The following is a 13,925-nucleotide window of genomic DNA, read 5'->3' as shown; positions in this document are numbered from 1 at the left end:
AATTTAAAACAATTATGATTAATATGCTAAGTGGCATTAATGGATAACATAAGTAGCATGCAAGAACAGATGGGCAATGTAAGCAGAGAGATGAAAATCCTAAGAAAAAAGCAAAAAGAAATGCTAGAGATAATAAAACTGTAATAGAAATGGAGACTGTTCTTTAATGGACTTATTAGTAGATTCTATCTAGCCAAGGAAAGAATCCCAGAGCTAGAGGATATATCAATAAAATCCTTGAAAACCAAAGCAAAGAGAAGAAAGACAAAAAAGAACAGAATAGGCTATCCAAAGGACAACTGTGGGACAACTTCAAAAGGTGCAGACATGGGGGGCTGGCCCCATGGCCTAGTGATTAAGTTCAGCATACTATGCTTCAGCAGCCCAGCTTTGGTTTCTGGGTGCAGACCTACACCACTTGTCAGCAACCATGCTATGGCAGTGACCCACATACAAAATAGAGGAAGATTGGCACAGATGTTAGCTCAGGGAGAATCTTACTCAAACAAACAAAAAAAAAGTGTAAATGTATGATCCAACTATATCATACACTATATGTATGTATATCATACAACTATATCATCCACTGTAAGATCCAACTATATGACGTTCTGGAAAAGGCAAAACCATGGAGACAGTAAAAGGATCAGTGGTTGCCAAGGGAGGAGAGATGAATAGGTGGAACACAGAGGATTTGGGGGACAGTTAAAATACTCTGTATGATTCCATAATGATGGATACATGTCATTATACATTTGTCCAAACCCATACACCAAGAGTGGGCCATAATGTAATCTATGGACTTTGAGTGATTACGCTGTATCAGTGTAGTTTTATCAGTTGTAACAAATGTACCACTCTGGTGGGGGATGTAGATAATGGGTGGCTATGCATATGTGGGAGCAGGGAGTATGTGGGAAATCTCTGTACTTTCCTCTCAGTTTTGCTGTGAACCTAAAACTTCTCTAAAAATATTCTCTTAATAAACAAATTAATGGTGACTAATAAATTTAATTGTAGATCTATCTAAGACTAAAACATAGGTAGAGACAAGGAGGGGAGACTAATACACAAATGTTGTATGTTCTAATAAAGTAGAAATAATGCACCTTTAAAAACAGAAAGAGAAGGGAGAGAATAAGAGGAAAGTAGAATACATTTATTGATTGATTTAGAGGTATAAGTGAGAATTAAAGAATATCAGTAAAAAGCAGCAAATCAATATATTTGATTTGCTCAATTGATTTGCTCAATATGATATATTTGAGACCAAATATGTCAATAAAACAACGAAATGTGAATGCATTTAATTCATCTTTTAAAAGAAAAAGATTTTAAATTTGTCTCACAAGGCAAAACAAATGGTATGTTGTATTCAAGAGAGAAATGCAAAGCAAAGTGATTCAGAAAGGCTAACAGTGAAGGGATGTTCAGTGGTGTCGAGGTAAATGTAAACAATGGGAAAGGGGTAAATGGCACAGGAAACACTTTTATAATGCAAGAGATGCAACGGAACGTAAATAGAAATATAGAATGTGAGACTTTAACATTCCATTCTTAGGATGACAGATCAAGTAGGAAAAAAAATAAGGATATAGAAGCCCTAAGCAACACAATCAATGAGAAATAACAAGGAAATAACCATTGAAACAGAAAAAAAAAGTCATAAGAGATTACCTTGCAGACATTTATCCAAATGAATTTGAAAACCTAGGTTAAATGGATAGTTTTTTAGGGAAATATGTTGGTCTAAATCACCCACATTAAAAACAAAAAGGCTACCAATTTCCCCAGAAGAAATAGAGGAAGTTCTCAAAGAATGTGCTGTTAAAAGCACCAGGCCCACATGGCGTCAAAGGGGGATCTTATCAAATGTCTGAAGACTAGCTATTCGTGTTGTTACATAAATTGTTCTAGAATGCTGAAAATGCCTAGTATAAAAAAACTCATTCAAAATGGCAACAAAGAAGGTAATATATTTAGGGATAAACCTAATAAGTGTGTTAAGACCCTATATTAAGAAAACTTAAAGGTTTTCTTAAAAGCTTCTGGAAAAATAGACTTGGGCAAATGTTCTTAGACAGAATGCCTCAATATAATAAAGACGTCTGTTCTTCCTAGGGTAATTTATAAATTTAACACAATGCCAATAAAAATCCTAGCAAGCTTTTTCATGGAGCTAGACAAGTTTATAGTAAAGCATGATGCGGGGTCGGTGAGCCAAGGAGTCGAAAGAAAGGTTTCTTAGACTCTTAAGATCTGGCAGTAGTGCTCTTTTATTTAGAGAATAGAATAGCATGGGGACAGGACCCATGGGCAGTCAGAGCTTCTGCTGCCACCGCTTCTGCTGCCCCCGCTGGCATGGGGACAGGGCCCATGGGCAGGCAGAGCCGCTGCTGCTGCCCCCGCTGGCATGGGGACAGGACCCATGGGCAGGCAGAACTGGTGCATGGGGACAGGACCCACAGGCAGTCAGAGCTCCTGCTGCTGCCCTGAGTTGAGGGTTAGGGCTAATTTTATAAGGCATGGGTATGTGAGTCATTTCTTTACAAGACAAAGGAAAGAACATGAAAAAAGTTAAAATGGTATCAGTGCAGGTGGGGTCTGGACATTGGGTGATCTCATGACTTTTAAACAAGAATCAAATCGGATTAAGTAAAGGTTAGAAAGGTTAGAAGCCACCACCCTAAATCAGTTACATGAGATTGCCAGACAGCAACCAACTTAAGTTCTTGCCTTCCCCATTAAGAGTTTCTAGGGATAAGGTCATCTCTCTTCTTCTTCCCGGTACAGAGAGGGAGGCACCGTTTACAGATAGAGATTTACCTTACAAATGTAAATGTGTCCCAACAAGGGCAAGTTCCATTCCCCAGAGCCTCCTTCCCTGTCCCAGTTTATAAAAGCAATCAGCCCCAAACAATCCCGATGCCAAAGAGACATATCCTGGGGTGGCCAATTTCAGGTCCCTACAAGGTCATCCCCCCTTCCTTCACAAGTGCAAATGTCTCTCAAAAGGGCAAGCAAAATTCCGGTCCTCGGAGCCTGCTTCTCATCTGCAGTTTTAAAAGTAACCAGCCTAAAATCCTCATCAAAGCACATATGTAAAAATAGATATGCAAGAAAGTGGGAAAACACTGAAAAAAGAAAGGTTATGAGGTGTGCTATCCTTACCAAATATTAAATATAAACACTGTATAACTAATAAGAGTGTGGTATTGGCACATGAATAGCTACAAGACCAGTGAGAGAGAATAGAAAGTCCAGAAATACACCCAAATGCATGAGTATGAAAAACATGGTATCTCAAATCACTGAGACATATACGGACTTTTTCAGAATAATTCTGGGACAACTGATTAGATATTTGAGCAAAGATAAAATTAGATCCATATTTCACTTTGTACATAAGAATAACTGAATCAGGGCTCTAAAAGTAAAAAGAAAAAATAGAACCATACAAGTACTAGAAGAAAACATAGCTGAATTCTATAATCTTACTCAAATGGAAAGCCAATGTAATTATAACTCAAAATCCAGAAGCAATAATAGGATTGATAAATTTGACTATAAAATTTTTTTTAAACTTTTCAAGGCAAAAAAAATCACAAAGTTAAAATAAATTACAAACTAGGAGAATATAGAATATATTTGCAAAACTTATATCACAGCTAAGGGCTAATATTCCTAATACACAAACATTCTTACAAATGGGGGAGAGGGAGGAGACCAAAACTAGGAAGAAAAATGGTCAAAACATATGAGAGAAAATTCACCAAAAAATAGCACCTAAGCATATGAAAATATATTCCACCTCATTCATAAGATAAATGCAAATTAAAACAAAATTGAAGTAGCACTTCTCAACTATCAGATTAGTGAAAGTATGGCACCACCTGTGGATAAACAGCACTCTCACACTTTACTTGTGGGAATGCAAATGATGAAGCAGAATTTAGCAATATATGGCAAAACTACATGTGCATGTCCTTTTTGATCCAGCAATACCACCTTTAAAGATATACCCTGAAGATACATGTGCAAGAATACAAAAGTATGTGTGCACTAGATTATTTATTGCAGCATTGTTATTATTGCAAAATATTGAAAACTTCCAACATAGCCATACATAGGAGAATGATTGAATAAATTATGGTACGTTTACACAGAGAAATATTATGCAGCTGAACAAAATAATGAGGAAAATAGCTATTAACCAATATGGAGTGATTGGCAGGCTATAGTGTTAGGTGAAAAAGGCGTAGCACAAAAGAATATCTATAGTATGCAACATTTTATGTCAGAAAATATGGGCGGGGGAGGGATAAACCAGAAACTGAGGAAATTGGTTGCCTAGGGGAGAGAGTGGGAATGGGGTAGAAAGAATGAGGATGGGGGGTACAGAGTGGAGAAGATGGGAGGAGTGACAGTCTCCTGACTCTGCGTTTTAGTATAGCTCTAAAAAAATCAACGAGTGGGAAGCAAAACCCTAAAATAGGATGCAAACCAAAACAAATGAAGCTGAATGTATTTCAAATGAATAGCATAGCCACACTGAAAGGAAGGTGGAAAAAAACTAAACCAAGTAACTAAACACACTATTTTGTCCATATACCCTTAGGCTAATAACAACTGTAACTATAACAAATATTTAATTCCAGTTAGTCTGTTTTTCACAGTGGTATTAGTGTGTTAGCAATTCTGAAACTACTTTCTGTGTATTCTAGAAAATAAGTAAATGTATTTTGGATAATGAAATGAAGTTACTCATCCTCAGAAAGGAAAGAATCTTCGATACACACTAACACGAGTATACAAAAGTAGGATGAGAAACAGGATATTGTCTCAGAGCATCTCTGTGTAAGATACTTATTGATTTCAAGGGGGAAAATAGTAAGTTTGCTGTGATGAAGCCTGGCAGACACCACCTTAATCAACGTGTTAACATCACCAGTAATGGGACAAATCGACCTTACGTGCCTTCTGACATGATGCACTGAGAACATACATCACTTCTGCGGTATTACCGCCAAAAATGTATAACTGAATCTAAGCATTAGGAAGTATAAACACACACAAATGAGACACTCTTTGAAAATGTAAAGGTCATAAGAGACAAAGCAAGTTAGAGGAATTGTTCCAGATTAAAGGGAACCAAAGAGATATAATAAGATGCAATACATGATCCTGGATAGGATAGTGGATCTGAAAATCTTTTTTTCTTTCCTATGAAAGACATTATTGGGACAAATGGCAAAATTTATATAAGGTCTATAATTAGATAATAATATTAATATCAATTTTAATTTCCTGATTTAGATCATTGAACTATGGTTATGTAAGAAAATGTCCTTGTGTTTAATAAACAAACCCTGAAATATTTAGGGTTAAAGTCTGTTGTGTCTACAACTTTCTCCCAAATGGTTCAGAGTAAAATAATATAGAGAGAGAGAGGATGATAAAGCAAATGTGATAAGTTGTTAAAATTTAGGAAACTTTGGTGACAGATACATGGAGTTCTTTGTACTATTCCAGCACCTTGCCTGTGAATCAGAAATTATTTCAAAATACAAAGGTTTCAAATCATATTTTGAACATGTTGGTGGAGCTTTCCATTTATGGGCCTCCTTTTGCTTTTCTGTCACCTGCATGATCACATATCAGAGACTCTAAGTCAGCTCAAAGGAGATACAAGTTTGACGTAGTTTCTTCCTCTCAATCTTTAATGTAAAGAAATAAACAGCAGAAATATTCTGGAAGAAATATAAGAACCTATTAAAAGGAAATAAATGAATGAACAACTAAATATAGCCATATAGGGTATGTGTTATTCTATGTAATTAAATTTTCTACTACTAGCCACTATCCGTAGAGCATGACTTTGAGCCACTTACCCTGGCATTGATGTGTTGGGAATGAGCAATTCCATTGATCTTCTCTGGGACAAATTGCAGTCCATTGAAAAAAGTCTTGATAGGAAATAGAAGGGAAGTTTATGGAGTACAGCCAGGGAGTCATGGACCAAGACCACCACCAAACAGATCCTCGCAGCCTTTCATAGGCATTGAAATATTATAGTATGTATTGGTATAGGTATTAAAGGGGCTGAAATGATTGGAAATTACTGTTTTGGTTTGAAAAAACTTTGTGGGGAAGGGCAGGTTGAAGCCAAGTTTAAGAGAGATAAAGGAAAGGTTTTTATTAGGGCAAATCATGAAGGATATTGGAATAAGAGACTTGCCAGTACAGAGGATTGATAGCAAGATCAAGCAAGTCATTTTGTAGATATGCTGAACACTTTTGCCTTTGCTCAAAAGCACTTTAAGACATAAAATCTGCAGTTGGGAAAGTAAACAGACATTGTCTCTTGCCATATGTTTACTAGTGATGTATAAGTTCACCATGAAGCTAAAAAAATTACAAATGTGCTTCCTTTGAGTCATAAGGAACAATTCTTCAAAAGTCAGATTTGAAGATGTATTATTTTAAATTTCATAAGAAAATCTGTTCACAGCTCCTTGTCCTCAAGGATGGTATCTTCCTTCACTCATGTATCCCCCAGTCAGAGCATATTGTTGGACACAGAGAAGGCGTTTGTGTTTGATTGGTTCGTTGGTTGGTTATATTGAATTGAATTCTGCTCAAGAAAAATAAAATTGTATTTGTCTATTTGTTTATAACATTTAGGAAACCATACAGGCAGCATTTGAATCGGCTCAATTATATGCAGCTACATTTGAAAAGTTCCAGATATTCTTTAAGGAAAATGAAAGTCTTTATTTACAAGCTCTTAAACTTCAAGAACCTGGTAAGTTTTCCATTTGTCTTTACTAATTATTCTTGATAGGGATACTGAGGTTTATAGTATTCTGGGTTTCTGCTTGGTGGTGTATGGTGACAGAAATGGTGGCCCAAAATAGTTGACCTGACAAAAGACAAGAGTTTGTTCATTTCTAGGTTATTTTCTGTAGAATTACTTTTTTCTTTGGCTTCTCTCAGTGTTACTGTCTTATTTTAGGACATTTTGGGGAGCAATGCCTCCCTAATGGCTTATTTTCCAGTGTGAAGTTGTCCAGCGCCAAGGCTAGATAACCTGTATATGGGGAGGAGTCGAAAGGAATGTCTACCTCTACATCCTTCAAATAATGTTTATAGACGTGTTTTCCTATCTCAGAAATTCAAGTCTCTCTTTGTTTTTGCAGCCATATTTCAACCTGGTGGGTGTGAATGAACAACTCTTAGTCCTGAAATTAGACCAAAGGGGAAATGATTTTATTAAACTCATTATCTTCAAAAAAATAAAATAGTTTACAAGACCGAAGTGAAAATTCAGGGCAGGAAGTTCTTAGATGATTATGAAAATTAAGTATATATTATTTGTTATTCCTATTTAAAAATGTGAAGCCTATCATTTATATCCTTTTTTATTTGATGAACTGGCTTTATTGCTTTATTTTTATGTACACAAAAAAGTTTACTTTGCTACTTTGCCTCATGAACCAGCACTAGTTTTTTCTATAAATTTTTATGTATTCCTTTCCATTTTTTATTTTTATTATGCTGAGCTATTTTAAAGTAAATCAAACATTCCATCTCTAAATTAGATACTTCAATATGCATCTTTAAAAAGCATGTTCCTACAGAACCAAAGTAATATTATCACATATAAAAAACTAATCTTTTAATGTCAATGTCTAGTCCATTTTCAAAATTCCCAAAATAAAGCAGCTTGCAGTTGGTTTAGCCCAGGATCTAGTCCAAGAGCAGGCATTGTGTCCAATTCTTATGTCCCTTAAGACATAAGAATTTTTTAACTCTGAAACAAACCCTTTTTTTCAAAATGTTGACTTGTTAGAGAGACCAAAGTGGGGCATGAGTTTAGAAAACACAAAAATGAGACAAGTCTAGTTCCACTGTTCTTCACCAGCAGTGTCACACTGAGACCTAGTGTGTGCTGCACGGGAGTGGACTGACAGACACAGTGCCTCACATGCTATGGCACACCACCACGGTGGCAGTAAGCTATGGAGCCTGGCATTTCAGCACAGGAAGTAGGCCTAACCCAAATAACCGGTTTTAATCACTTAGATCTTCTACTCATAGCCTTGAGCCCAAGGCCTCCTAGTCTCCTGCTAGCACATTCATCACACTGGATAACTTTGACCCCTCGCCAAGTTCCCAACTGGATGAGGTCACCAGACTCCTAAATTGGTCTTAATCTAGTCCTGCCTTGGTTTGTCGTTTCTGTCTCAATGCTAGAACCAGGGTCTTGCAGGTATTAACTATTTGTTGGCTGGGACTTTGGAGCACACTGGCCTGGACTCCTAAACTCTGGGAGGTACAGGAGGGTTATAGGAGAACGGGGAGCAGTAGTAAGGAAATCCACCTGACCCAAGCAGAGGAAGTAATTAGAAATAAATTGAGCTACATTTTAAAGGCCCAGAGGAGACAGGGTTTTGAAAGACAAGCAGAGTAGTTTAGTATCATATGTGAGTTAGAAAGAACTGCTTTTGACCAACAGTATGATGAAAGTGTATTCAGGAATAATCGTGCTTCCACTGTTCCAGGCAGCTTGGAGAAGGGAGAAAAGAGAGGCAGGAAGCTTATCAAAATGCAACGGCGGCATATGGCAGGTGCTACTGCCAAAGGCCTTAACCATGGGCTGGGGAGCAGGGCTGGCAGAGAGGTGCTGGGAAGAGGAGTGGGCATCACTTTAGCTATGCTTGATCTCTTGTGATTCAAACTTTTGTTGTTAATATCCTCAAAATGCTTTACTTTGAGGTGCCACATAGGAGAACCCTTAGATTAAGCCCAACTTCAAACCAACCTGACTCTACAATCTAGTCCATTCCAGACTAGGGCCTCTAATGCAATTACAAGTTATTTTCATCTGCCATCTCTTAATAGCCAGAAATATATTTACATATTTAATTATTATTTTAAAACATACTTAATTATTAAACATTGGTTTCTTTATTACAAGAATAAAATGTGAAGCATTACAAATTAAAATTTTAAAGTTATACAAGGTACTCTACATATGGATAGTTACACAAATACATATATAAATTTATTACTGCCATGATTTTTAATGTATTTTATAATGATCCCTTAAAATTTGATATGATGTATTTTATGCTTTATTTTATGTAGATGTTCAGTTCTTTAGCGAACAACTGGAAAAATATCACAGACAGCACAAGGATGTGGTAGCTCTACGACCCACCAGAAATGTGGGATTGCTGCTCATTGACACTAAGCTGCTAAAAGAAAAACTAATTCCATCACCTTTGCGATGCTTGGAGGTAACTATGAACTAGGAAAAATTGCAATTATGGCCTCTACAATTATTTTTTTATTTTTCTACCGCAAGTAAACTATCTTTATTTTCTAATATTGCAGATGTTGAAAATTAACGTAAGTCTAAAATTAATTGCTAGGAAAAGTCCCACGTGCTTCTTTCTGTCCCAAGCACAGTCAGATTTCAGAGGAGGGAAGGGAGGGGACTGCGGGCCTCGCTCAGACCAGCCTCTGACTCCCACTCCTTTTTCCTTTGTTGGAGTACTTCAAAGCTTCTTGCAGAAGAGAGATTGCTTGTAACAATTTAGTGTCTAGTGGGAATGCTGGTTGATTCTAGGATACTGAGATCAAGTTAGGAGATCATTTCCTGATCTGAAACTGTCCCTAAATATCTGACTATATTTTGGTGAGTTGTAGAGCTGAGGAAATTTTTACTCATTCTATAGTAACTTTCGGGCCTTCCTTTGAAGCCGGAGTTGACCTATGTATAATCAAACCCCTCCAGAGAGGCGACGGTGTAGAACAGGGACTGGGAAACGAGCCCACGGGCCAATCCAGCCTGCCACCTGTTTCGTACCTACAGTTTTATTAGAACACAACCATGACAATTTGCTTATGTATTGCCTGTGGGTGCTTTCTCACTACAAGGGCAGAGTGGAATAGTGGTGACAGAGATGATGTCTTGCAAATCTAAAAGATTTACTATCCGGCCCTTACAGAAAACCTTTGCTGAACCCTAGTGTAGATGACAGAGACAGAGCTGTATAAAAGACTGCAGACCTGAGTGCCAGGATCTGTTCTGTCCTTAATGAGCTGTATGGCATTGGGCTTTCTTCTAGAGCTTTGCTTCTTCACCTGTTAAAAAAGGAAAAAAATATATAATTGGAGCAAATTCAATTCAATTTCAACAAATTTTTGAGCACTACTACCTACCAAACCAAAGAAAACTCAAACTGCTTAAGCATTCAGAAAATTTATGGACTATGCATCTAAAAAGACCAAAGGGCGGATGGGTATCAGGGAGTTTCGTCTAGTGACCCAATTGTGTTACTGAGGACCCAATGTTTTTCATTGTCTATACTGAGCCTCCTGATGTGCCAGCTTCATCCTAAAGCTAGCATTCCCTCACGTTTGTGAAATGGTTGTCAAAAGCTCCATAGGCTCATTATTTCCTTGTTTATTTACAGACAGAGAAAGAAAGAGAGATTGAGATTCCAAGCACACATCCCTCTCAGCCTTAAACAAAAGTCCTGGGCTTCTATCTGATTAGATCAGCGAAGGTCAGAGGTCTGCCCTAATCCAATCTCCTTGGCCAAAGGAAGCCATACTCATAATTTGCCTAATGATCAGTCAGACTCCATCTTTGTTTCTGAAGGAGAGGTCACTTTTCCCAAACCACAATGCTACCATCCAACATGAAAGGAGTGGAATTGATGCTGGGGAGGGCACCGCAATGTCTACTACATAAGGCAAAGTAGTAGAAAGGGTGCTTACAAGAGATCAGAGCATTTAGGAAAACTTTTAATAAGCTGCACAATCTAGTTTGTTCTGAAAATGATCTTGAAAACCTGCCCTTCCTGTTGGTTTATTCAACTAGCAGTGATTTAATGTGAAAAAGCAGCCCCTCAGGGGCGGGCCCAGTGGCATAGTGGTTGAGTTCACACACTCCACTTCAGTGGCCTGCGGTTCACAGGTTTTGATCCTAGCCATGGACTTACACATCACTTGTCAAGCCATGCTGTGGAGGCATCCCACATATGGACAAATAGAGGAAGATGGGCAAGACGTTAGATCGGCAATGGATGTTAGATCAGGGCCAAACTTCCTCACCAAAAACAAAACGAGCCCCTCATATATACTGCAGTTTCCTGTACCTGCTGACTTAACAGACATTCAATTAGGATTTATCTAAAATATGTAATAAAATGGAAATATTCAAGTAGTTGTGATTCACATTTTTTTTCTTTCCTAGGTGCTAAATTTTATGCTTCCTCGTCAAAGCAAGAAAAAAGTGGACACTATTATCTCTGAGGCACAAGATGCAGAGTATAAACTTGAATTTATTCCAACGACCACCATAGAATATGTTAACAGCTTAGTATTTCTTGATGAAATTCAGGAAAGGGTGAGTTGATTCTTATATAACTCAATATTCCAGATCTTGTGGTAGATAAGAAAGACAAATAAAAGAAATTGAGGAACTGAAGGTCAAGAAACATCTGTCAAAACATCCTAAACACTTTCAGACAAAGTAAGTGGATGCCCTACATCACAGCAACAACGACAGCTAATGTTGATCAAACCCTTACCGCTAGTCTGGCTTTTCACTAAAATTTTTACACACATTACGTTTTAAATCCTCACAAAAACTTAAGAAGTATAGATAATTTTTATTCTCATTCTGCAGATGAGTAAAGGGGACTAAGGTAGATTATTTTGTCCAAGATCACAGAGCTTTTTTGGAGTAGAGCCAGAATTTAAATTTGGATCTCTGACCACAAAGCCAATGTCCTCACCCACAGTTTATTTCGATTCTTATTTGTGATAAATGGTAATAGAATTGTAATCTAGAGACGAGTCACAATGGAAGTCTTCACTTTTAACCTATATTTGCATAATAGTCAGCAACCTTACCTTTATGAATGAAAAAACCCAACTCAAACTAGCTTAAATAGAGAAGTGGGGGTGGGGAGAGAACAGTAGATATGGGGATTCAAGTGACACAAATGATGGGGCCAGCTCTGTCTCTCTCTCTCTCTCTCTCTCTCTCTCTCTCTCACACACACACACACACACACACACAGTCTTTTGTCTTCCTTATTTCTTTCTCTCTGGAAATTGGTTTCCTCATCTCAAGCTTTTCCCTGTGGCAGGCAATCTAGCATTTACATAGTTTCAATAGTCAGTTTTTCATAAGCTTTCATTCATATCAAATTGACATTTGAAATAGTGATAAATTATTTTTTAATATATCTGGAAATTAAAGATATGTTACAAATAAAAAAATATAAACCGGGTGACATAAGTGATTAACACCTGGATAGTCTGTTCTGTAGTAAAAGAATTAATAGCACAGTATTCCCCCCTTATCTGTGGTTTTGCCTTCCACAGTTTCAATTACCTGCATCAAACACAATCCAAAAATATTAAATGGAAAGTTCCAGAAATGAGTTTTAAATTGTGTGAGTTCTGAGTAGCATGATGAAATCTCACACTGTCCTGCTCTGTCCCACTCAGGACATGAATCATCCCTTTGTCTAGCAGATCCACACTGTCTACACTACCCGCCCGTTAGTCATTTAGTAACTATCTCAGATATCAGATTGACTGTCGTGATATGGCAGTGCCTGTGTTCAAGGAACACTTATTTTACTTAAAATAGTCCCAAAGTGCAAGAGTAGTGATGCCGGCAATTTGGATATACCAAAGAGAAGATGTAAAGTGCCTCCTTTAGTGAAAAGGTGAAAGTTCTCGACTTAATAAGGAAAGAAAAAAAAGTGTTCTGAGGTTGCTAAGCTCTACGGTAATTTTTATTACAGTGTATTATTATAATTGTTCTGTTTTACTTTTAGTTGTTAATCTCTTACTGTGCCTAATTTATAATTTAAACTTTATGATAGGTACGTATGTATGGGAAAAAACATAATATTTATAGGGTTTGGTACCATCTACGGTTTCAGGCATCCAGTGGGGGTCTTGGGACATATCCCCCATGGATAAGGGGGTACTGCTTTAAAGTCTATCCCACGTGCCTATAAAAGTAACAATTTCGTTTCTCATTTCAAGAAACAGCACCTTCATAAAAGGGCAGATAATTGTCGTTCTCCCTCAGGTTTGCTCATACATCATACCAGGAGTCTAAAGATGCCAATTATTATTATTATTATTTATGCTATTCATTAAGATTCTTTGGACACATAACCAAAACACACATGAGCTAGCTTAGGCCAAAAATAAGGACCCTATTTAAGGATTCAAGAGTATTTTATAGAACCCCACCCCCTTCATCAAGAGTGTAAGCAGGCTTAAGAACTTCCAGAACCAGGAATGAGAAGGCTGAGGAAACCCAGGCAATCCTCTCTCTCCATCTGTCCCCACTGCATCTCTCTGAGGGTCCGCTTTGCCTCTCTCCATCTGCAGACAGGCTGCTTCTGCTGCTTCATCCCATAGCAGCAAACGTGGCCACCAGCGGCTTCCAGGTTACATTGCGGGTCTAGCCAATCACCAAGAGAGAATCTCTCTATTCCAGTGTTAACTCTTAAAAGCTAATAAATGGATTCAGCACCCTCCCCCCATCCTGTTATTTAAACTCTGACAGGAAGGTAAGGTCACATTGCAGAAGTTAGACTGTACTCACTCGGAGGTTCCAGAACAGGAGAGTTGATGTGCCATGCAGAAAACCCAGACTGAGTCCCATCTCCATGAGGTTATCTGTACATTGCTGGGTGATGTGTCGGGGAAGCAGTTTCCCTTAAGAGATGCTCTCCACAAATGAACAGCTTTTTTTGGAAGCTCATCCATCCATTCAGAAAATTTAGTGAATACCTATTTAGCAGGGTGCAAGGATTATAACAATGAGTAAACCTGCTTTCAAGAAGCTCAGAGCCTAAATGAAAGCAGATAGTCAT

At 37.7% G+C, this 13,925-nt stretch overlaps 1 protein-coding gene across 4 annotated transcripts in view; it reads left to right on the top strand.

Annotated features, from left to right (window-relative positions):
• Positions 1–13,925, top strand: part of DNAH6 (dynein axonemal heavy chain 6) — a 257,423-nt gene that overhangs the window by 46,689 nt on the left and 196,809 nt on the right. For all 4 annotated transcript variants that reach the window (XM_001916886.5, XM_070236219.1, XM_070236220.1 and 1 more), the window contains exons 12-14: positions 6,685–6,805; positions 9,151–9,302; positions 11,270–11,422. In XM_001916886.5, the coding sequence (XP_001916921.3) occupies positions 6,685–6,805; positions 9,151–9,302; positions 11,270–11,422 (426 nt within the window). The remainder of the gene's footprint in view (positions 1–6,684; positions 6,806–9,150; positions 9,303–11,269; positions 11,423–13,925) is intronic.

This window comes from Equus caballus, chromosome 15, assembly GCF_041296265.1.
Source record: "Equus caballus isolate H_3958 breed thoroughbred chromosome 15, TB-T2T, whole genome shotgun sequence".
NCBI lineage: Eukaryota > Metazoa > Chordata > Mammalia > Perissodactyla > Equidae > Equus > Equus caballus.
This window is presented reverse-complemented; position numbering and strand designations above follow the sequence as displayed.